Raw genomic sequence first — 19,187 nt, forward strand, 5'->3', positions numbered from 1 at the left:
GGGGGGTGGGGAGCGGCACTGCGCAGGCGCGGCGCCTCCGTTGCTAGGAGCCGCCTGGCGTCCGGGGAAGCGGCGACGGCGAAGTTCCAGAGCCTCGGGCCGCGAGGGACCGATCAAATCCCGGTCTCCGCGCCCGACCGTCCCCACCGTCACCGTCCCTGGCCCCACGTGCGAGGCTGCCCCAGACCCCTGCCCCCCCCTCCGGAAGGATCGCCCCCTGCGCGCCCCTGGAGGGGACCCGGCCCTAAGGCTGAAGAGCTTCCCGGCGGGCGAGGGGAAGAGGGAAAGTAGCCGGCATGTCGAGCGCGTAAGTGAGGCTGCTGGGCCACAGCCGCAGGGTGGGCTTCTCCCAACCCAAAAGCTCCTTTGCTCTTTTCTTCTCCCACCCCCGCCCCTCCTTCTTACATTCTAGCAAATAAAGATACTCCTCAGGCTGGAGTATCAGCTTCTTGTGGACAAGCAACCTCATACACTTAGGCCCCCCGCCCACCCTGCACCGCCTCCTCCCGCCTCCAGCCAGGCCACCTCCTCCCGGCCCTCCGCTGCACCCCCTGGGCCCTGCTGGTGGTGTACTTTGGAGGAAGCAGAAGCTTCGGAGCTTCCGTGCATTGCCCGCTGCTTTGCTAGTATTTCGAAGTAGCATGTGGTTGCTTTGTGAAAACGCCCGGGTCGCAATATTGAGTCAGGAAAGATCTTGCAGAAGGTTTATTGCTCCCCTTTGGCTTTTTCCTAAGGACCCCAGTCAGGTGGCCGTGAAGGGCACGCCGGGGCCTCGCACTGCACCGGCCCTTGCTCAGCGACTATTTCCTCAGCCTTCGTAGTCATCACTTCAAACATGTCTCATAGCGCTGACTCTGGGCCTGTTTAAGGGTTTGAAATAGAATAAGTTTCCATCTTCACATGTAGGAGCTGCTACTGTTACGTCCATTTTACAGATGGGGAAACAGGCACAGAGAGGCAAAGCAGTTCATGTGCAGGAAGTAGGCAGTGCCAGCCCAGGTGCTGTAGCTCCAGCCTGTGCCATTCCAAACCCTGTTTTCCAGGCGAAGAAGTAAGAGCAGAGAGGTGGAGGGCTTGCCGGGGTGTGCCGGTGGGGGCGGTCAGTTCAGTCTCCGACGTGCTGAGTTTGAAGTGCCAATTGGGCATCCAGCGGAGATCACGTAGGCAGTTAAATACTCAGGTCCTGAGTTTGGGAGAGGGGTCTGTGTATGAATATGAGCTGGCACTGTGGGTATATGGGTGGTCTTTATGAGGCATGGAGCGAGTGTAGACAAGAGAGAAGGGGTTCAAGGACCTTGGGGACAAAAGGAGAAACTAACAAAGGGGTCAAAGGCCTGGTCCGTGAGAAAGAGGAAATCGTGGTGCCCTGGAAGCCAGGTGGAAAAAAAAATGTTACTCGGCGGAAGGGTAACAGACCCTGTAAAATGCTGCTGGGACAGGTCACAGGAGGGCTGGGAATTGAGCACTGATCTGTCAGTGTGGGGGCCAGCGGTGACCTTGACCTTCAGGGGAGCAAGGGAACAGGAAGATCATCTAGAGTGAGCGCAGGAGAGAGAGGGGAGAAACTGGAGACAGCGAGCACAGCTAACGTTTTAAAGGAATTTCGCTGTAGCTGGTGAATGGGAAACGGGACCCGGAGACAGACTTTTTTAAAGATTTTTTTTAAAGATAGGAAACAATAGCCTGTTTGTTTGTTGGAGGGAATGGCTGGGTGGTCAAGGAAACGGGGTGCTATGGGAGAAGGGGGGAGGACCGGGTGACGTCCTGTTGGAGAGGGCACAGGACCCAGTCCAGGCCTTGGCTGCAGAAGCAGGAAGGTTTGTCTCGGGATCTGGTGAAAGGGCAGGTGGAGGCTCCGTGAACATGCGCGCAGCCCAGCGGGTGGGTGCCCGGGGGGGGGGGGGGGGGGGGGGGGGGCTGGAAGGGTGGTGCAGACGGTAGACAATAGAGGCACTGAGGGGCAGTGGGCAGTACCTCTGATGACATGAGGTTCCGAGCTGGGGAGTGTCGGGGAAGGGGGGAGAGTGGTCTGGAAGGGGCAGTGAGGAGCAAGGTTGGCCCGTGGGAGAAAGGAGCCTCCCTGAGAGGGCACCTGGTCCTTAGGGGACAGCCAGGATCCCTTGGAACAAAAAGGCTGAGGGGATATTCCAGAGAGAGCATTAGCAACTAGATGACACTGGAAGAATCGAAGGCTCATCGCGTGTAATATAACTTGGGAAGAATTCCCATTTTGCAGTATTTAGATTTTTTTATCGAAGCACATGGTATGTCTGAATATTCCTGTCCCCCCGCCACCCCCACTTCCAGTTTAGGAAGACTGCCAGGTGTGGATGTCAGTCTGGTCTTTCTCAGCTGTCACATTCGCTCTCCCCGCCCGCAGTCCTCCTGACTTCAGTATCTGCTACGTTTCTAGGTCGTGCGCTCGAGTCTGAAACCAATCATGTACTTAAACAATTCTAAGTAGCCTCGCGGATAAAATAGTGCCTTCGCCTTGCAAGGCGCGTTTAAGATTTCCAGAACACCCCCATCTGTTACCCCATCCCGCGGTAATCCTCAGGGTGTCTGGGACAGGCGTCCGCACCCGGCTTGAGGAAGTCAAGGCACAGGAGGTTAAGTGACCTGCCGGGGGCCAACTCCTCAGGAAGCGGGTTCTCATTTTAAACCTGGAGGGTTTTTACCTTTGAAAACTGCCTCGCCATACCCAAGGAAAGTAAAACCACAGGTCCACACAAAAGCCTGCCCAGGGATGCTCCCGGGAGCATCAGTCACGATAACCGAAAGGCAGAGCAACCCCCGGGCTGGCCTGGCTGAGGCCCAGGGGAGGGAGGGATTGTGGCTGGTGGACACACATGGAAAGATGACCGAAGCCAAAGCCAGCCTCCATCCGGGGTCAGGGTAGGATGCAGGGGCCGGCGTGCTCATATAGCTACTTAACACTCCCACCAACCAGCAGCCTTTGGTCTCCCCAAGGACCAGCAGAGAGGCAGTGCAGATGAAGGAAAGGCTGCCGCCCAAATGGCAGGACCTGGAGGGCTCAAGCCAGCAGGACGGGCTTTGGCCAGAAGTCCCAGGGAGGGGTCGGCTCCGCCCTGGCCCTGGAGGGATCTCTGCCTCTCTGGCCCTGGGTGAATTTGGGCAGCAAGGGCCTGGCCGGGCCGGCTCCGAAGCAGCGTCTGGGTGCCCTGAAGTCCTCGGTGTGTTCCATCCCGCCCATTCGGCTGTCGTCCCCCTGGAGGGAGCCTCCTCTACCCACGATCCCTTGCTGCCGATGGGCTTGGGGCTCTGCGGGGTTCAGGTCACCCCGGCAGCGCCCTGTGAGGCAGCCTCCTCAGCTGTTGCGCAACCTCGAAGCTGACGGGCGTGTGCCAGGCTTTGGAGCCTGATAAGACGTCTTTATCGTTCACCGTGGGCTCCCTCCCCCACGCAGAGGTTATGACTGACGCCGTTTGCAGGGTCTGCGGCGCATTACTGCCCAGCCCTTGGCCGTATTAAACCTGCGCGTCCGTCAGCCCCGGATCCGCTGTCTCTGTCTCGCTCTCTGCGGGCGGGCCGGACCCTGCCTCCCGCCTGCTGTGCCCTCCTCAGCGGGCCCCCGAGGCCCCTCTCCAGCCTTGGCGGCTTCACCCGTGTCCCGCTGCCTTGCTGCACTCGCTGACTTCTTCTGTTTTGTTCCGATTTCCCTGGATTTTGCAATGGCGTCGTTTACAAGGGGTTTTTTAATCTTTTCTATGACGCCCTCTCCCTTGTATTCTGTCTTCCTGGGTGCGTTTCTAGGGTTTCTCTGCTGAGACTAGTTCGGTCTCCGGGTTTCAGCATTTTGAACTGGTCGCCATCTATCCCTGGGGCGTGCAGACCGTGCCGGCTGTTCATCGGGCGTGTGCTGTAAATTAGAGTTTATGGGGCATCTTCTCGGGATCTGTGGAAATCGTCTCTGGCATTTACTGTCCGTCGCTGTGCTCCGTGCAGCCCTGTGTTTAAGTCTCGCGAATTCCCGAGGCGACCCCTCCCTGGTCACCAGGAACGGCTCTTTTGATCTGGCGCCGGGCTCTGTTTGCTAAGTGGAATTTCAGATCCAAGTTTAAACAGAATTAGCCTGTCATTTTCTTCTGTGATGTTGTCCTGACAGGTTTAGGCCCCAAACCCTCTTTCCCCACAGCATGGACGGGGCGGGTTTTCTGTTTTATGTGAACATTACTTGAGCCGGTTGGTATGCGCACTGCAGCCTGCGGCCCCCGCCCGTGGGGTCAGCCGGCGCCTCGGGCCGCGAAGCCTGGGCTCCTCTGGCTGCTGCACAATTTTATATTCCGCGGGCACACGCCCCATGAGCCTCTGTTTGCTCGTACCCGAGGTGCGCCCGGCCCTGCTCGCTCTGCCCCTCCTCTCCTCCCGTTGGTCTTTCTGAGGTGCCCTCGGGGCGGGAGAGGAGGGGCTCCGTGTAGAAAGGAGAATGGAAGGAGCGAATTTACATGGCAACAAAGCATTTAAAAGGCTAGAAACGCCCGAGGCCAAGAGGACACTGGAGCATTTGACACGGGATGTCCCTGAAATGCAGGAGGGGGGAAGGAGACTGGAGGAGAGGAGAGGGGGGCAGGGACGGTGACCTGGGGCCAGCAACAGGGTGGGGAGATAAGAGGCCAGGCCTGGGCAGAGCCCCGGGACGGGGCGGGGGCATTCCTGTCCTTCCAGCCGGGCGGACGGGTGGGGACTGGCTGCGGATCTGTGTCAGGGACTCCTTCCCAGAAACGCTGAACTTCAGTTAGCTTTTCAGTCATTGTTCTCAGATACTATAAAAGAGCCAAAATCACCCAAATTTTTTTCTAAAAAGAGTCCCAACAGTAAAAGGGCAGCACACTCAGCCTGGGGCGCTAATAAAGGGACCAGTGACAAAGGTGCGCGCTGAGCCCAGGGAGGCCAAGCAGGGATGGTGTGGCGTCCTGGGGCTGGCGACACGGAGACGGCACCACCCTGACCCGCGGTAGAAGGAGGGTCATGTGTTGACTCCCTAGGGAGGCGGTGGGAGAGGGTGCACCTCTGTCTCACTCCCCCCGGCTTCCTGCCCACCCCCGTCCGCTGTCTCGGCCAATGGGACGCGGGGGCCCCGGGAGCCCCCGACCCCGTCCCCAGAGGCCAGCATCCACGCGGCGCCCGCCCCGTGCCGGTCACGCTCCGCTGTGTCCGTAGGGCTCCTGGTTGGTGCCGCAGCTGTGATTCACTCACTTTTCACGGCTGTGTGATAGTCCGTGAATTGCTGCCGTCTGCCTGCCCATCTCTTGCTGGTGGACACTTGGGTTATGTCCAGGTCTTTGCTATTATAAAGAAATCGTCACTCTGGATGCAGATTTGCTCGCGTTTCCCTGGGTGTGCGTGTTCCTTCCAGGGGATGCACGTGTCCTGCTAGACGAGAGAACCCTCAGTTACTTTCCAAAGGGGTTCATCCAGTTTATACTCCACCAGCTCTGCACGTGGACAAATCAGTTAACCGGCCCGGTTATCGGCTTTAACCCTGGCTTTACGGGTATCGCCGGGAATCACTTCGTGTCCTGTCGGTGAAAGGCTTTCCCAGCTATTTGTTCGATGATGATGACGGCAGTGGCCACACCCAAGAGTCACACCCGCGTCCACCTGGGCCATGCACTGAGTGAGGAGCCGCGACTGCCCGCAGTGTTCTGAGCTCGCCCCTGCGACGTTGCCGTCGGTTGCCCCAGGCGCCCGGCCTGCGCGCCTGACGAGGTGAGTTCTGCTGACGGCATTATCTGAACCCTCTGTGTCTTCTCAGGATGTATGATACGATGTGGCATCGGACCCAGGACGCCCTCAATTCTTTGCTTGTTAAAGAGTCTCAGGAGACGGCAGAACCACCGAGAAGTCAAGTCTACATCTTCCACATGTTAGCCACCTTCTACGTAAAATATGTACAGATCTTTCGGAACCTGGAGAATGTCTATGACCAGATCGTTCATCCGCAGAAGCGAATACTGATCCGGAAAATTCTGGACGGCGTGATGGGTCGCGTCCTGGAGCTGAAGAATGAAATGGTTGAGCTGGAGTTATCCGAGTTTCATTATTTCGACGAGATCCTACACGACCTAAAGTTGGCTCCCGTAAGTACTCGGGTTTCTTTGCTGACTAGTTTATTTTCGTTTTCAGTAAGATACGCAGCCCCGCGACCTCCCCTCCGCAGGCTGTCCCCATGCGTTTACTGCCCTCGGGGCCCCCCCCCCCCCCCCCCCCGCTGCCGTGGGCGTGGCCTGCGTCTCCCCGCTTTGGGGCACGAGTGAATCGTTGGCCTTTGGGCTGTTGGACGCTGAGGTTATTGTGGTCTCGTCACCCGGTGCCTGCCAGGCCTGTCGGACCGGAGCAGGCTGACCCCTCCCCAAGTGTCCTGCGGCACCAGCCCTCCCAGTTTCCAACAGCAGTGTCTCTCCTGTTTCCAGAGGAAACCTCTCTCTGGCCTGCCTTCCCGTCGCCTCCTGGATGAGTAGCCCTTGGCCGCTGGCTCCCTATTACCAGGGACGCATCTCCTCCATTGTTTGGGCCAGTGGTGACTCTGAGGACGTGTGGCAGTGGGCCTCTGGGCCTCAGGCACCGGAAAGGGCTCCGTCTCCCTCGCTGAGGCCCTGGGGGCCCCCCACCGCCACCTGCGGACAAAGTGCCCTCCTGGGAGCACTGCCCCTGCGGCTGCCCTCTGACCCTCGCTGCCAGGCGCCCGGGGCCGCCTCTGACGCTCTGTCTGCCTGGGTCTTCCGAGGGCCAGTGGATGCCACGCTGCAGGGTCGCAGTCCCACAAGCTCAGGCTTCATTTCGAAAGAAACGTTTCCCTGAAGGAAAGATAAAGGAGAAAATGTTGAATTTTCTACATGGGGTTTAATGTTTCTTCCTTTTGAAAATATTTGGGCTTCCTTGAAGGTTCTGTTTCCTTCTGGGATAGACTTTCCTGGCAGAAGTGGTGCATTTTACCAGCATGGAGCTGAAAGAGAATCACTGAAATGAGTGGAAATGTGGAAGATCATTCGAAAACATTCACGTTTATTGCATTCGTTTATAAGAACATGAGTTAAATTATTTCCAAGTCATGCACTTTACCCACTTGTGTGAAAAAATCAAGAACAACTTAGGTATATGCACAACCCAAGGACACGGACAATGGTGGGGAGAGGGACTGGGGAGAGGGATGGGACGGGGTGGAACCGGTCATAGGGGCGAAAAGGGGACATCTGTAATATTTTAAACAAAAATAAAAGTAAAAAAAAAAAAGAGTAACTTAGGAAAAACATGAAATAGTTACCTGATTATGTTCCTAAATTTAATTAATTAATATCAAATTTATTAATTTAATTTTAAGGTTATTAAATAATATCCCTAAATGTCAGGAATAAAGAGTTTATGCAATTTATATGGTAATGTGCACAGTGATGAATAGAAGATTATATTTATTGTATGAAAAACAAGCATCCTAATAAAGCAAATTAATTTTGTAAATAATTTTTGTAATGGGATAATTTACATAAAAATAAAGCCAATTATTAGAAAAAATTGTGACCATTGTGTCCAAAATTCGATGGTGGTAATGATAAATTATTAGGTTTTATTCAAAGATATCTATTGCTCAATACTTCACCATCCTAATTTACATCATTATTCTAGGTAGACTGAGGTGATGTTATGTTTCTTTAAAGAAATTCATTAAGTTGCCATTAGTTAGTGGAAGCCCAACTTGTATGAATTACTGAAGTCTTACATGATGATTACAACAGGGACGTGGCTACAGTGTTTCCTTTTGACTTTATCTGTGTCTCCTTATCGGTAACAAACTCTCTTCACTCCACTGGCCTCATTTCTCCCACGGGAGGAGAGGAGGGTGGGAAATAAAGCCCGTCTTGTTCTTACCGTACATTTCAAATGGACTTGAGTCCTGGAATTGTGACAAAAATGCTCTTTTGCTTATTTTTTCTCTTTCTCCAGGAACAATTAGATATTCCCATACCCAAGTACTTTTTGAAGGAGAAGTTGGAAGTAATAAAAAGAAGAGAGAAAATCCTTGCTCAAATATTAGCCGACATTGGATTGGACATGCAGCACATGGTTTGTATATCATTTCAACCAACATTATTAGCCCATAATCTATAAAATCTTCTCTTTCTGCTCCTAATTGAGAAGCGGTTGGATTATTTTGTTGTGAGGGGAGTGGTACCTTCCCCCCGCTTGTTATTCAGTATAGTTTTTGGTGATTCATAACGATTATTTGTCAAGAACTTAGAAATCAAGACCAGAATATAATACGTTGTTGGTTAAATCAGCATTTCTATGATTCTGTAGATTAGCAACTCCGTCTAATTTTTCATCTCAGATTCACCTCACCTAAGTCCGAAACGGAAGGGCGCTCATGTAAAATAATTGAGGGCTGCCCAGCCGGCGCGGCTCAGCAGTTGAGCATCGACCTGTGATCCAGGAGATCGGGGTTCGAGTCCTGATCAGAGCACATGCCGGGGTTGAGGGCTCGATCCCCAGTAGGGGGCGTGCAGGAGGCAGCCGATCAATGACTCTCTCATCCTTGATGTTTCTCTCTCTCCCCCTTCCTCTCTCTGAAATCAATGAAGATATATTTAAAATAAAATAAAATATAATTGAGGGCTGAAATAACTCACTCAGAACTCACAAATGACCATACTTTCTAAAAAGCTGATTGACCTTTTACAACTTCAACTTGAGTGACACTTGGACCACCTCGAGTGGACTGTCTGTGGGAAGGAAAGATCCTTAAAGTTCCCCGGAGGCCAAGAGCAGGATCCTGCAGTCCTCCGCCCTCCCTCCCTCCGCCCCTCGCGGGCAGCTCCGCTCCTTCCTCTCGGCCTGTAGCTCTGGCCTGACCTGCTCCGGGTCCGTGCTGGGGTCTCCCGCTCAGCCTCCAGGGGCGGTCTTGCTGCCAGTCCTTTCCACGGGCACCGCCCTGGCTTCTGGCAAATCTCCTCAAGCATTTCCGTGACCTTCCCTGCCTGCGAGTCAGTGCCCCTGACCACCCAAACCCAGACAGCCCTCAGCGAGCCGGGCACCCTCGGCGGCGATGCCACCCCTGCGGGTGCAGACCGGGTGTCCAGGAGGGATCGGGCCGCATGCTCGGTCTCCCTACACACGGGCCCGCCGGGTCCTGTCACCCCGGCTCCACCGCGAGCGGCCGTGGGGCGGGAGTGCAGGCCCGGCTCACCCGCCCTGCGTGGCGCTTTGCGGAGGCGCTCTTGCTTCCTGGGCAGAGAGGGCTCCGCCCTCTCCCTCCGTCCCAGCCTGTCCAAATGATTCTCGTTCCCACGGGAACCCTTTCCGGACCCCGCTAATTCCAGACCATCTCTCCATCCAGGGCCTATCCCCTAAGTGACTGGCCCCTCTTCCCATTGTTCGTTCGCCAAGGCTGACTTGCCCGGGGGCATCCGGCCGCCCTGCACCACCTGGCTCCTGGTCCCACCTTCAGCACGAAGCCCCTCCTTCAGCCCCCACCCCACCCACCTCTCCGAGGAACCCCTGCACAGAGCCTTGGCGAGCCTGCAGAATTCACTGAAGGTGGCACAGGGGAGCCGAGAAGGGAGAGTAAATAGTACACACTACAGTAAAACCCTAAAATTCCCTTTGCTGTTTCTGCCCCCTCCCTCCCCCCCAATCCCTCTTCCTCTGTGGGGTCTGCAGCAGGAGGTCTCTTCCCTCCCTCGGTCCAGCCCTGGGCTCTGCCCAGTTCTGGGTCACAGGTGCTCCCGCTCAGCAGGACTTCCAGCTTCTGGGCTCCAGCCCTGAGCATCTGGGTGACGTCCCCATGCCCTTGGGGTCTCCCTGGACCCCGACTCTCATCTTAAGCTGCTTATTCTTGAAAATATATGTGATATTTACCCCAAGAAGCATTTTGATAAGTGGACATTACTCTCCACATCTACTTTGTGATGTTCAACATTCACTCTCGGGGCCCCATCCATGTCAGAAATCTCTGTCGCATAGACTACCCCACACCTCTTAGAAGGAGCCAACAGGGACTGTAATTATTTTCAGAAAAACAGTATAGAATCTAAAGGAAATAAATGCAATAAGAGCTAATGTTTGCTGGGCACCTGCTACCTGCTTAAGCGTCTGGCGCCTGTAGGTTCTCAGTAAATGCCCCTTTGCTCCCTTCCTGCGTGTACACACACACACACACACACACACACGCCGTTCGTTACACAGAGGAGTGATCACCTGGGGAGCGGTGGCCAGGTAATGAATTGAAGCACCCCCCCTTGGGACCTCAGTGTCTCGCACTGTATCCTGACGTCGTGGCCATTGCTGCCCTGAGGCCTGTACAAGGACTCAGCCCGTGGTTGGGTGTTTTTGATCCCAGTGGCCCTTCTGCCCCATCCGTGCATGAGGCTCTGCCCAAGCCAGGCCACGCGCACAGCCTCTCCCTCACTCCCAGGACAACCGAGGGCCAAGGGCCTGAGCCCCCACTAAGCTCCCGCAGCCTCGCTCTTACCCCTCTTTCCTCCAGAAGAGCACAGCCCCTCGCCTGACTTTGCCTCAAAGACGGCATTGTACTGCACAAGCCCAGTGTTTCTCAGTCTCCATAGCACCCATCACGTCTGAATGTTTCGAAATGCAAACTTGTAGGTACCGGAGGACATTTCATATATAAAGTTAATGCGCCTCCAAAGATTCTAGCATGAGTCATATTCACAGATCATCCTGTAATGGGTTTTAAAGTCGGCATTTTCCTTCATGTGTATTTTATGTTTTAAATTCTCGCATTAGAATATGTTTTTAATTTATGTTTACACTATTAAGTCAATGAACACTGATGGCCATTTCAAGTTTCCTTGAATCCATTTCATTGGCATTCCTCATGTAATTTGCTGCCAACCTAAAACGTGGAGCTAATTAGTGTTTTGTTTGGACGGTGGGGGAACGCCGAGGGCTGCTTAACCGTGGGCCACAGCACGAACGTGGCACATCAGCAGAACGCACAAGAGTCACGGGAGGGCGATTAGTGTTGAGCCCACGTCACACGGAGCAGTTTGGCAGCTCCCCAAGGTGGGGCAGGAAGTGAGCCTGTGATGTTTCTGGGATCGGCTGGTGCAGTTGACATGCTTAAACACTGATTGACCCCCAATGTGTTTTGCAGAAACCCCCTGAAAAGATCATTCCCCTCGAGGAGGCCGTGAAGTTGATCCAGATCGCGGAGAGGGCGCGGCAAGGCCGCCTGAGGGCCATGTTCATGAAGGAGATCTTCCTTCAAGAGAACAGGGCCAGGCTGGCCAGGATGCTTGGCGAGAAGGTCGCGGACTTGGGGGCGGCCGCAGTGCGGATCCAGAAGGTGTGACGGGGGGCGCTCCCGGACCCGGGGCCAGGTGTCTGACGCTGCCGGGGATGCGGGCCAGGGACGCGGTCAGCTCCGAAACCCAGAATCCCCAAATCCTACTGATAGAACCGGGTTAAAGTCCAGAAACACTGGCTTTCTTACCCTGGGGAACCGTTCCCTAAGCTTGGTGTGTTTTTTTACATTTAATTATAAGTAGGTATAAAGCGCAGGGCATTTTCTTCAAATGGCTTTGAAATCGTTGCTATTTGTTGGGAGAGAATGTTGCTAAAAACTCATTGAGGATATAAATCCTTAATGAACCTTTAAAAGTCCATTTACACACGGACACATATCACCGCAGGCGGGGTCAACGCCTGCGAGCTTGCAGTTCACACGGCCCCAGCCACCAACGCGAGGGACCAGAACCTCGACGCTCCTTTTAAAAATTCCTCCTGGATCCTAGGTTGACGCTCAGCCTCTGAGCCACGCCGGCCAGGCTCTCTCTCTCTCTCTCTTTTTTTTTTTTTTTTTTAATGTACGAAACGAGTAACCATTTCTTTTTTAGGTCTGGCGAGGTTTCCATCAGAGTAAGAGAACCAAGAGGGAGCGAGAAGAGGAGCTGGTGTTCCTGGGGATGGTGAGTCTCCGGCTTCCTGGGAGATGACGGGACCTGTGAGGCTGACCTTCCGCAGCCGGTTCTCGAGGGACAAGAGGAAAGAAAAACAAATGGCCAGTGGCTTCCGAGGGCGGGGTCCCCTGTGGGGTGGGGAGAGCAGGGCGTGTCCCGCACAGCCCTGTCAGCACCCGGGGCTCCCCGGTGTGGGCACCGGGGCTGAGCTGCCGCCCGCCTGGCGTTAGCTCGCACGCGGCTCTATTAGTGCTGCGGCCGCGGGCCCGGGTGGCACGGATTCGCTGCCTTCTGGGGGCGGTGACTGAGCGAGAGAGGAGGGTGTATGAGTTACCCCTGCTGTGTAACAGATTATACAAACTGAGCAGCGCACACGCACACACACGCACACACACACATGCTCGCGCGCACGGCCGGCTCCGTGGCAGTGGCCGGGGGTCTGCGCTTCGCTAGGCCCTCTGCCCGGCCTCGCAGACGCTGCAGTCGGGGGGCCGCCGGGCGGGGCCCCTCCGAGGCGCAGCGGGGCAGGATGGGCTTCGGCAGCGAGTGTGGGTGTTGGCAGGGCTCGGCCCCGTGGGCAGTCGGATGGGAGCCTGTTTTCTGGCCCGTTGTTACCCGGAGACAACCCCAGCTCAGTGCCACGGGGGTCCCTCCATGTGGGAACTTGCCCCCCAAAGCCAGCAAGGAAGAGATGCTACCTCTCCTGCAAAAATCGCAGAAGTAGCACCCCTCGCCTCTGCCCTGCTCGGTGGGTCACCCTCCCTGGGCAGAGGGGCAGAGGAGGGTGCGAGCGCCAGGAGGGGGATGGCCGGGCGCCGCCCCAGAGGCTCTGCCGGTGCTGGGAGCTTCCTGGGTGCCGGGCCCGCAGGGGGGCCTCCACGGCGGGGGGGCCGCGTCTGCTTTCAGGGCGCAGCCATCGCTGGGAGTGGGCGCCGTGCGTTACCCTCGCCCCGCCTCTCAGCCGCGGCTGGCGAGCTGCAGCAGGACCGTCCAAATACGTATATTCTTCACCCTGATTCTATCTCTACCTTAAGGAAACCATCGGAAATAGAGGTCTATGTGCGTAGAAGTTTCCTAGTGTTCTTTTTAATGATGAAAATTAGAAATAAGCAATTCTAGTGTTCAGAGTGAGGACGAAGCTAAGTGATTTATGGTGGACCTACGTTAACACAGCAACGGGCCACCCTCGGAAACATACGTTTATGACTGATTTTTGACGGCCTGACAATGCTCAATGTGAAAATACAGGAGTTAGAATTATACATATAATTTCGACTGGATGTATACACACATCCACACACGTGCCAACAAAGGAAGGAAATACACCGAGTTCAAATAATGGTCAGTTTTTAATGTGAGGACTTTGGAAGATTTTTTTTGTCCATAATTGTCTGTATTTTCCAAAGCATTTGAATTTTGATTCATTAACTGGGGGAAAAAAAACAGTACATATTTGAAAATAAAAGTAAGCCCTGGCCTGTTTGTCTCAGTGGTTAGAGCGTCGGCCCATGGACTGAAGGGTCCGGGTTCGATTCCAACCAAGGGCACGCACCTCGGTTGCAGGCTCCATCCTCGGCCTCAGTCGGGGTGTGTGCGGGAGGCGACCAAGCGATGTGTCTCTCACATCGATGTTTCTCTCTCCCTCCCTTCCACTCTCTCTGAAAAGCAATGGAAAAAATATCCTCGGGTGAGAATTTAAAAAAAACCAAAGAGAATGAAAATGAAAGTAAATGCCCAGAGAATTGCCCACTTTGCCCCAAGCCCTCCAAATCGTGTGCTGCGCCCCGGCAGGTGGGTGGGGGTGATCCAGCCTGGTTTCTCCGTATGGCCCTCAAGCGGCGCACAGATCGGAGACATCAGGATAAAAGCAGGGGGTGCCTCCAGTTTCCTCCTTTAAACGTTAAACTCGCACGCAGAAGAGTCGACCTGGGATCGTCTCAGGGGCACGTGACACGTTGTGCTAGCAGCCCTTGTAATTCCCCAGTTCCATTTCACTTTCCCAGCCTGTGATCACGGGCCCGAAACCTAGGGGAGGGACAGCCAGTGCTTTTCCATCTCGAAGTCTTAAAATCTTACATTGCTACCACATAGGGTTACATGTTTTTTCATTATGATTTTTCTGTTTCACTTTGTCGTTAGTATCTGCTCAGCTCAAATAAAAAATGCCTGTTAATTTTTCAGCAGCGCAGAGCCTGGGCAATATAAGGAGAGGAACTTATCTGTTTTCTATTAAGCGCGGCTTCCCCGCCGCGTGTGCGCGTGTGCGTGTGTGTGCGTGTGTGCGCACACATGCGTGCTCTCTAGATATTCACGCTCATCTGAAATTTTACTCCATCGTATAATATATGGATTCAATTTATAAAGAATGGTATCTCTGCTCACTGGCTGATAACCGTAAAAATCCATTACCCCAAATCGGAGACGTGTCTCCGACTGCATACATTTTCCACTCTGTCACTAATTAAGATATTGTCTGCTCATTTTAAAGCTTCATTTTTCCATTGTGTGACTGTGTCCTATCACACCAGTGTCGAAACCACTGGCTTATCTGATCAAAACTGTACAGGAAACTCAGCCTGTTTCCAGGGGAGACTCTTTAGGAACCGAAACCAGAATTAGAGCGAGAAGTGTCTTATGCCAAATGTTTTCCTTACACTGTGATATACACTTTTTTTTTCTGATATCGCCATTTTAAATATTTATATTCTGAAATCTACAAAGGAAAATAAATAGCCCTCTGAACATTCATGTGCAGTTGCTCTAATTGGCAGAGCCGATGGGGTGGATCAGGTAGAGGGGACGTAATGAATGCCATACGCCTCACTCTGCGGACCCCTTCGGAATAATTTGTCCCACAGTCACGACCGTATATATTCTGTGTTGGCCTGAAGCTATCGATGTTTGCATCCTAATGAACAGTGGGGGACGCGCATTAAAGAGAGAGAACTGTCACCGTGAAACGCACCAGAGACCCCTCGAACTCTGCTCACTCTCACATCCTAACACGAAGCAAGCTGGGCGCTGGATTACTTTTTGGTGAATAAATTCGACTTCTTTCTATTATCAAGTCACCCCAAGCAGGAGTGGGGCACCGGGGCGCGCTCCCTCCATGGCTCCGTTGGGAAGGCGGGTGCAGTGCCCTGTGCTTCCCCGCCCTCGGCACCCGCGGGCCCCTCTGTGGAAAGGACCGTCAAAGCCAAAATGAGCCAAGAATCAAAATGAAACGCTCTTTTACGGTCACAGTTTAATATCAGCCAGGAGCCTTGTCGTCCAGCCCAGCCATGTGCGTTATTTAATGTATTTGGCTCCATATGACGTTGGATTGTTTCTAGAAGGAAATTTATTCTCAATAAACGGATGGGCCATGATGTATGGGGTTCTGTTTTGATTTGTTTTAGATTTGTTTTCTATTTTAAATGCAAAAGAGCCATCCCCCAAGTGCCCTCAGGGGAGGCTGCATCTTAGAAATGAGTGGGAGCCTCCGCCGTCAGCGTGGAAGGGTTTGCTCGCCATGTGGTGCAGAGCCAGGCACCCGGGTGGCCAGCTGGGAACGTGGGCCCGTGGGAGACACTGAGCAATTCCCCCTCCCCCCGGCTCTGAGCCTCGGTCTCATCCCCCGTGAGAGCTGTGGGACTTCGGGAGGGACCACGCACCGTCCAGGAACCACAGCTGCCGGGAATCGTCTTGGGAGACCCCGCGCGTTGTCCTGATAACTGAACGTCACACAATACAAAGTAGCAAGAAGGTGGTAACTTTCCTGTGTCACAAATGACGAAACACTTCAAAACAAGTCGCTGCATGAAACACGCAGGCCGCTGACTTCAAAATAGAAAACGTCTCGGCCCCTGCTCGTCGGGTGTGTCGGCAGCTGAGCCGGAGCAGCCACAGGCCTGAGCACCGTGCAGCGGCCGCTGTGGCTGCCTGGAGATGCTGGGGGTCCGTCCCTCAGCAAGAGGCGCCGCCCCCGGCACGGTCCACAGACCGGCCGCGCCGTGGTCCTGGGGTGGGGGCCGGGGGTGCAGGCCCCCAGCGGGCGAGCGAGGGATCAGAGCACCAGTGAGGACCCTGAGTCACCTTCGTTGCTTTGAAAGCCCACCTCAAGATGTTTTGGGAAAAAAGGAAAAGTCACTTTTTTTCCCTGTTAAGTGGGATTTTACAATCTAGTGGCCTGGGAACCTTTCGTCCGATGTTTTTATTATGACTCTGCTGTCGTCTTGTCCGGGCCTCCAGGCCATCAGAAATCCAAGGGTGAGAAGTCCTCTCTCCCTCTCACCTCCTGACCCCAGGATTCCTGTGGGTGACTCTGTCCTAATTTATCTCCAGTGAGGCCCAGGCAGAGCCCTTCGAGGCAGCCCCAGGGCGGCTGAGGCCGTGACTCTGGAGCCGCCGCCTGGGCTCTCACTCTGGCCCCACCACCCGCCGGGGGGACTCGGGCAGAGACCTGGCTTCCTGGTGCCGAGTCCCCGCATATGCAGGTTGGAAACGGTCCCGGCGCCCGCTCGTGGGTCTGTGTCCATATTGAAGACACTGGTCTCTGTAAATGATCAGAATAGTCTCACGTTGTGCACAGAGAGCGCCGGGTAAGTGTCAGCCGATGTTTTTCTTCCAGTGGCTTAGAATCGTGGGTCTAGATGCTCGCATGAGTCGTGATTTGAAAAGGCTTATTTAAAAATCGCCCTTTTACCTTGCAGTTAGCCAGGATCAGAAAGGTTAATGTCACAGTGTTGGCCAGGACTGTCGGGGGCCGAGGGACGGGTCAACCTCTTCGCAAGGCAGATGGGCAATAGCTCCTGAAATTACAAATGCACGTTTTTTAAAAAGTATGATCCATAGGAGCCATCAAAAAACATTTTCAGACTAAATGTTTCAAGCTGTAAGAAACCTGTCAGTGGAGAGACACAGCAAAGCACAGAGGGTAAGGTTCCCGGAATCAGTGCCCCGAGGCCAAGCCCAGCCTGCCACCTCCTGGCTGTGTGACCCTGGGTAAGCTCCTCAACCTCTCTGTGCCTCAGCTTCCTCAGATTTAAAATGAAAATAATGATGGTACCTACCCATGAGATTATTATGAGAAATAAATAAATTAGCACTTAAAATAGTGCTTTGCAACCTGTAAGCGCCATCGAAGCGTTTATTTAAAACACTTTCAAAGAAAGTGGGACGCCAGTAGCAGAGAAGCTTCCTCCACTGATCAGTTAAAAGCTCAACCAGACTGTTCCAGCCCAGCTCCTACTTCGCACATTGTGAAACTACCAAGAAATTTTTAGAAATTGGGCTTAACGGACCAGGACATTTTTAACCTTTAATAGTTTGGCACCCGCTCAGATTGTGGTGCCTTCAAACAAAGGCCCAACGTAGCTGTGCGGCTGGCAGAGGACACTGGAGACCGCGGGCTCTGGGTCTCCCTGCAGCTGTCCCCGCTCCCACTGGCTTTGTCGTTCTGAGCAGGCCCAGGTCGGTATAAACACGGATGTCGAAATACAGAGACATTACCCTGAAATGGAATGAAATGGCGCCCGGCCGGTGTGGTCAGTGGCTGGGCGTCTTCCCAGGCACCGCGAGGTCACCAGCTCAGTCACGGTCGGGCGCACGCCCGGGTTGTGGGCTCGATCCCCAGCTGGGGGGTGCGGGGGGCAGCCGGTCAGTGTTGATGGTTCTCTCACTGACGTCTTATTCTCTCTCCCTCTCCCTCTCCTTCTCTCGAAATCAATTTTTTTAAATGTTTAAAATGAAATGAAACAAAATGGCTTATTTCTATAAACTAAGGGACCCACACGCAATCTTGAAATGGAGCAACTGGAGAGCCGTGCCCGCCACAGCGTGAGACGGTCGTTCCATGGGCCGGGACAGATGAGGGGCGCCGGTGGCCCAGGAACGGGGGCCCGAGGACTCCCTAACCAGCCGACGCCCGCTGCTCCCGGAGGCGGCCGGGCACATCTATCTCTAGCAAGAGGTCCCTCAGGATGGTCATTCGCTTCGCTAGATGCCCCCCGTCTCCTCACTGCTGTGTCTTCGCCTTCGGGGACAGCAAAGCACCGTGAAGAAGCGGGACCCCCCCAGGACCGCGAGCTTTGGAGAAAGCCGCCCTCACCCAGCCGCTTATTTGCAAGTGTACTTGCGACTGACAAATGGAATGGATTTTCATTTGGACAAATGTCCATTTTCTCTTACTAATTTGAACACGGATTTCTAAAGACGAAGCCCATGAAACATTAGCTAAGCATTTTAAGTTAATGGGCCGTGGAGTCCTATTTCCCCTCCAACCCGGGAAGTGTCCCCCGATGTCCTGTTTCTACAGCAACATCAATTATTAATACGTGTGTTTCTGCTGACGGAGGACCCGCCGTCCGCGGGTTGCGTTCTCCGGTCCCGGGTCATTAGCTGTGGGGAGCTTGTAAACATAATGGCTTATTCCCGTGGGAAGCCTTCATTAAGACGCGTAATTCTGCAGCTAATGTATTTCGCTACATTGTGTGTTATCATGTTCCCTGTTTCCCTTTTAATATTCGTAATTTGTTTTTAAATGAGTTGCTGTTTATGGGACGATGAATTCTCGAATTTGAATTCTGTGTGATCAGAGTTGCCAAGGAGGAAACGATCTGTTAGCCCCGAGGAAACACTGCTCGTTAACACGGGACCCAACTAGATGACAACCGTTAAATTCAGAAGCAACTGGAGGAAGACTCTCCCAGGGACCCCAAGTGCATTTCTGCCGGAGGAAGTCCGTGTGGAGAAACAGGCATGAACACACGTGTGAGCAGCACCCCGTGGTGTGGCGGAAGGAACCCGGGGATCTTCTCGTGGCTTCTCCGTTAACACCAGTGACCGTGGAAACCCCATTATGAACCTTGGTGTCATCTGTCAACGGGATGGTCCCGTCCCCATTTCTACCTCAAAGGCAGGTGCAAGTGTGAGTGAAGAACCCCAGTGAAAGATCGTGGGGACAGTGAAAACCCGAGGGGAGCTGGGAGGCTTCCCCCCCACTCGCAGGTCACGGGAGCAGCATCGTTCGCCCAGCGTTTCGGGAGAGCCACTGGCGGGACACGGACCACGGGAGTCACCTGCTCAGTGCCTCACTCTTAGGGGTACACGGGGAAAGGCCCAGCTTCAGCTACAGTTTGTGTGGGTGCCTCTGGGAAAGGGGTTTATTGCGAAGGACCGAGAGGAGGGTGTGATGGGGTGGGGGCCATTCGTGGGACTCGCTGACTGAGGATCGTCAGGTGGATGCGGGACCTCGATACAATGTTGCACGTT

General features: G+C 54.1%; 1 protein-coding gene across 1 annotated transcript in view; it reads left to right on the forward strand.

Annotated features, from left to right (window-relative positions):
• Window positions 1-290: 290 nt before the first annotated feature.
• Window positions 291-19,187, forward strand: part of DRC11 (dynein regulatory complex subunit 11) — a 70,952-nt gene continuing 52,055 nt past the window's right edge. The window contains exons 1-5 of the mRNA XM_016220483.2: window positions 291-307; window positions 5,777-6,101; window positions 7,963-8,082; window positions 11,132-11,323; window positions 11,874-11,945. Of these exons, the coding sequence (XP_016075969.2) occupies window positions 297-307; window positions 5,777-6,101; window positions 7,963-8,082; window positions 11,132-11,323; window positions 11,874-11,945 (720 nt within the window). The 5' untranslated portion in view covers window positions 291-296. The remainder of the gene's footprint in view (window positions 308-5,776; window positions 6,102-7,962; window positions 8,083-11,131; window positions 11,324-11,873; window positions 11,946-19,187) is intronic.

This window comes from Miniopterus natalensis, chromosome 8 (assembly GCF_054644295.1).
Source record: "Miniopterus natalensis isolate mMinNat1 chromosome 8, mMinNat1.hap1, whole genome shotgun sequence".
Lineage (NCBI taxonomy): Eukaryota > Metazoa > Chordata > Mammalia > Chiroptera > Miniopteridae > Miniopterus > Miniopterus natalensis.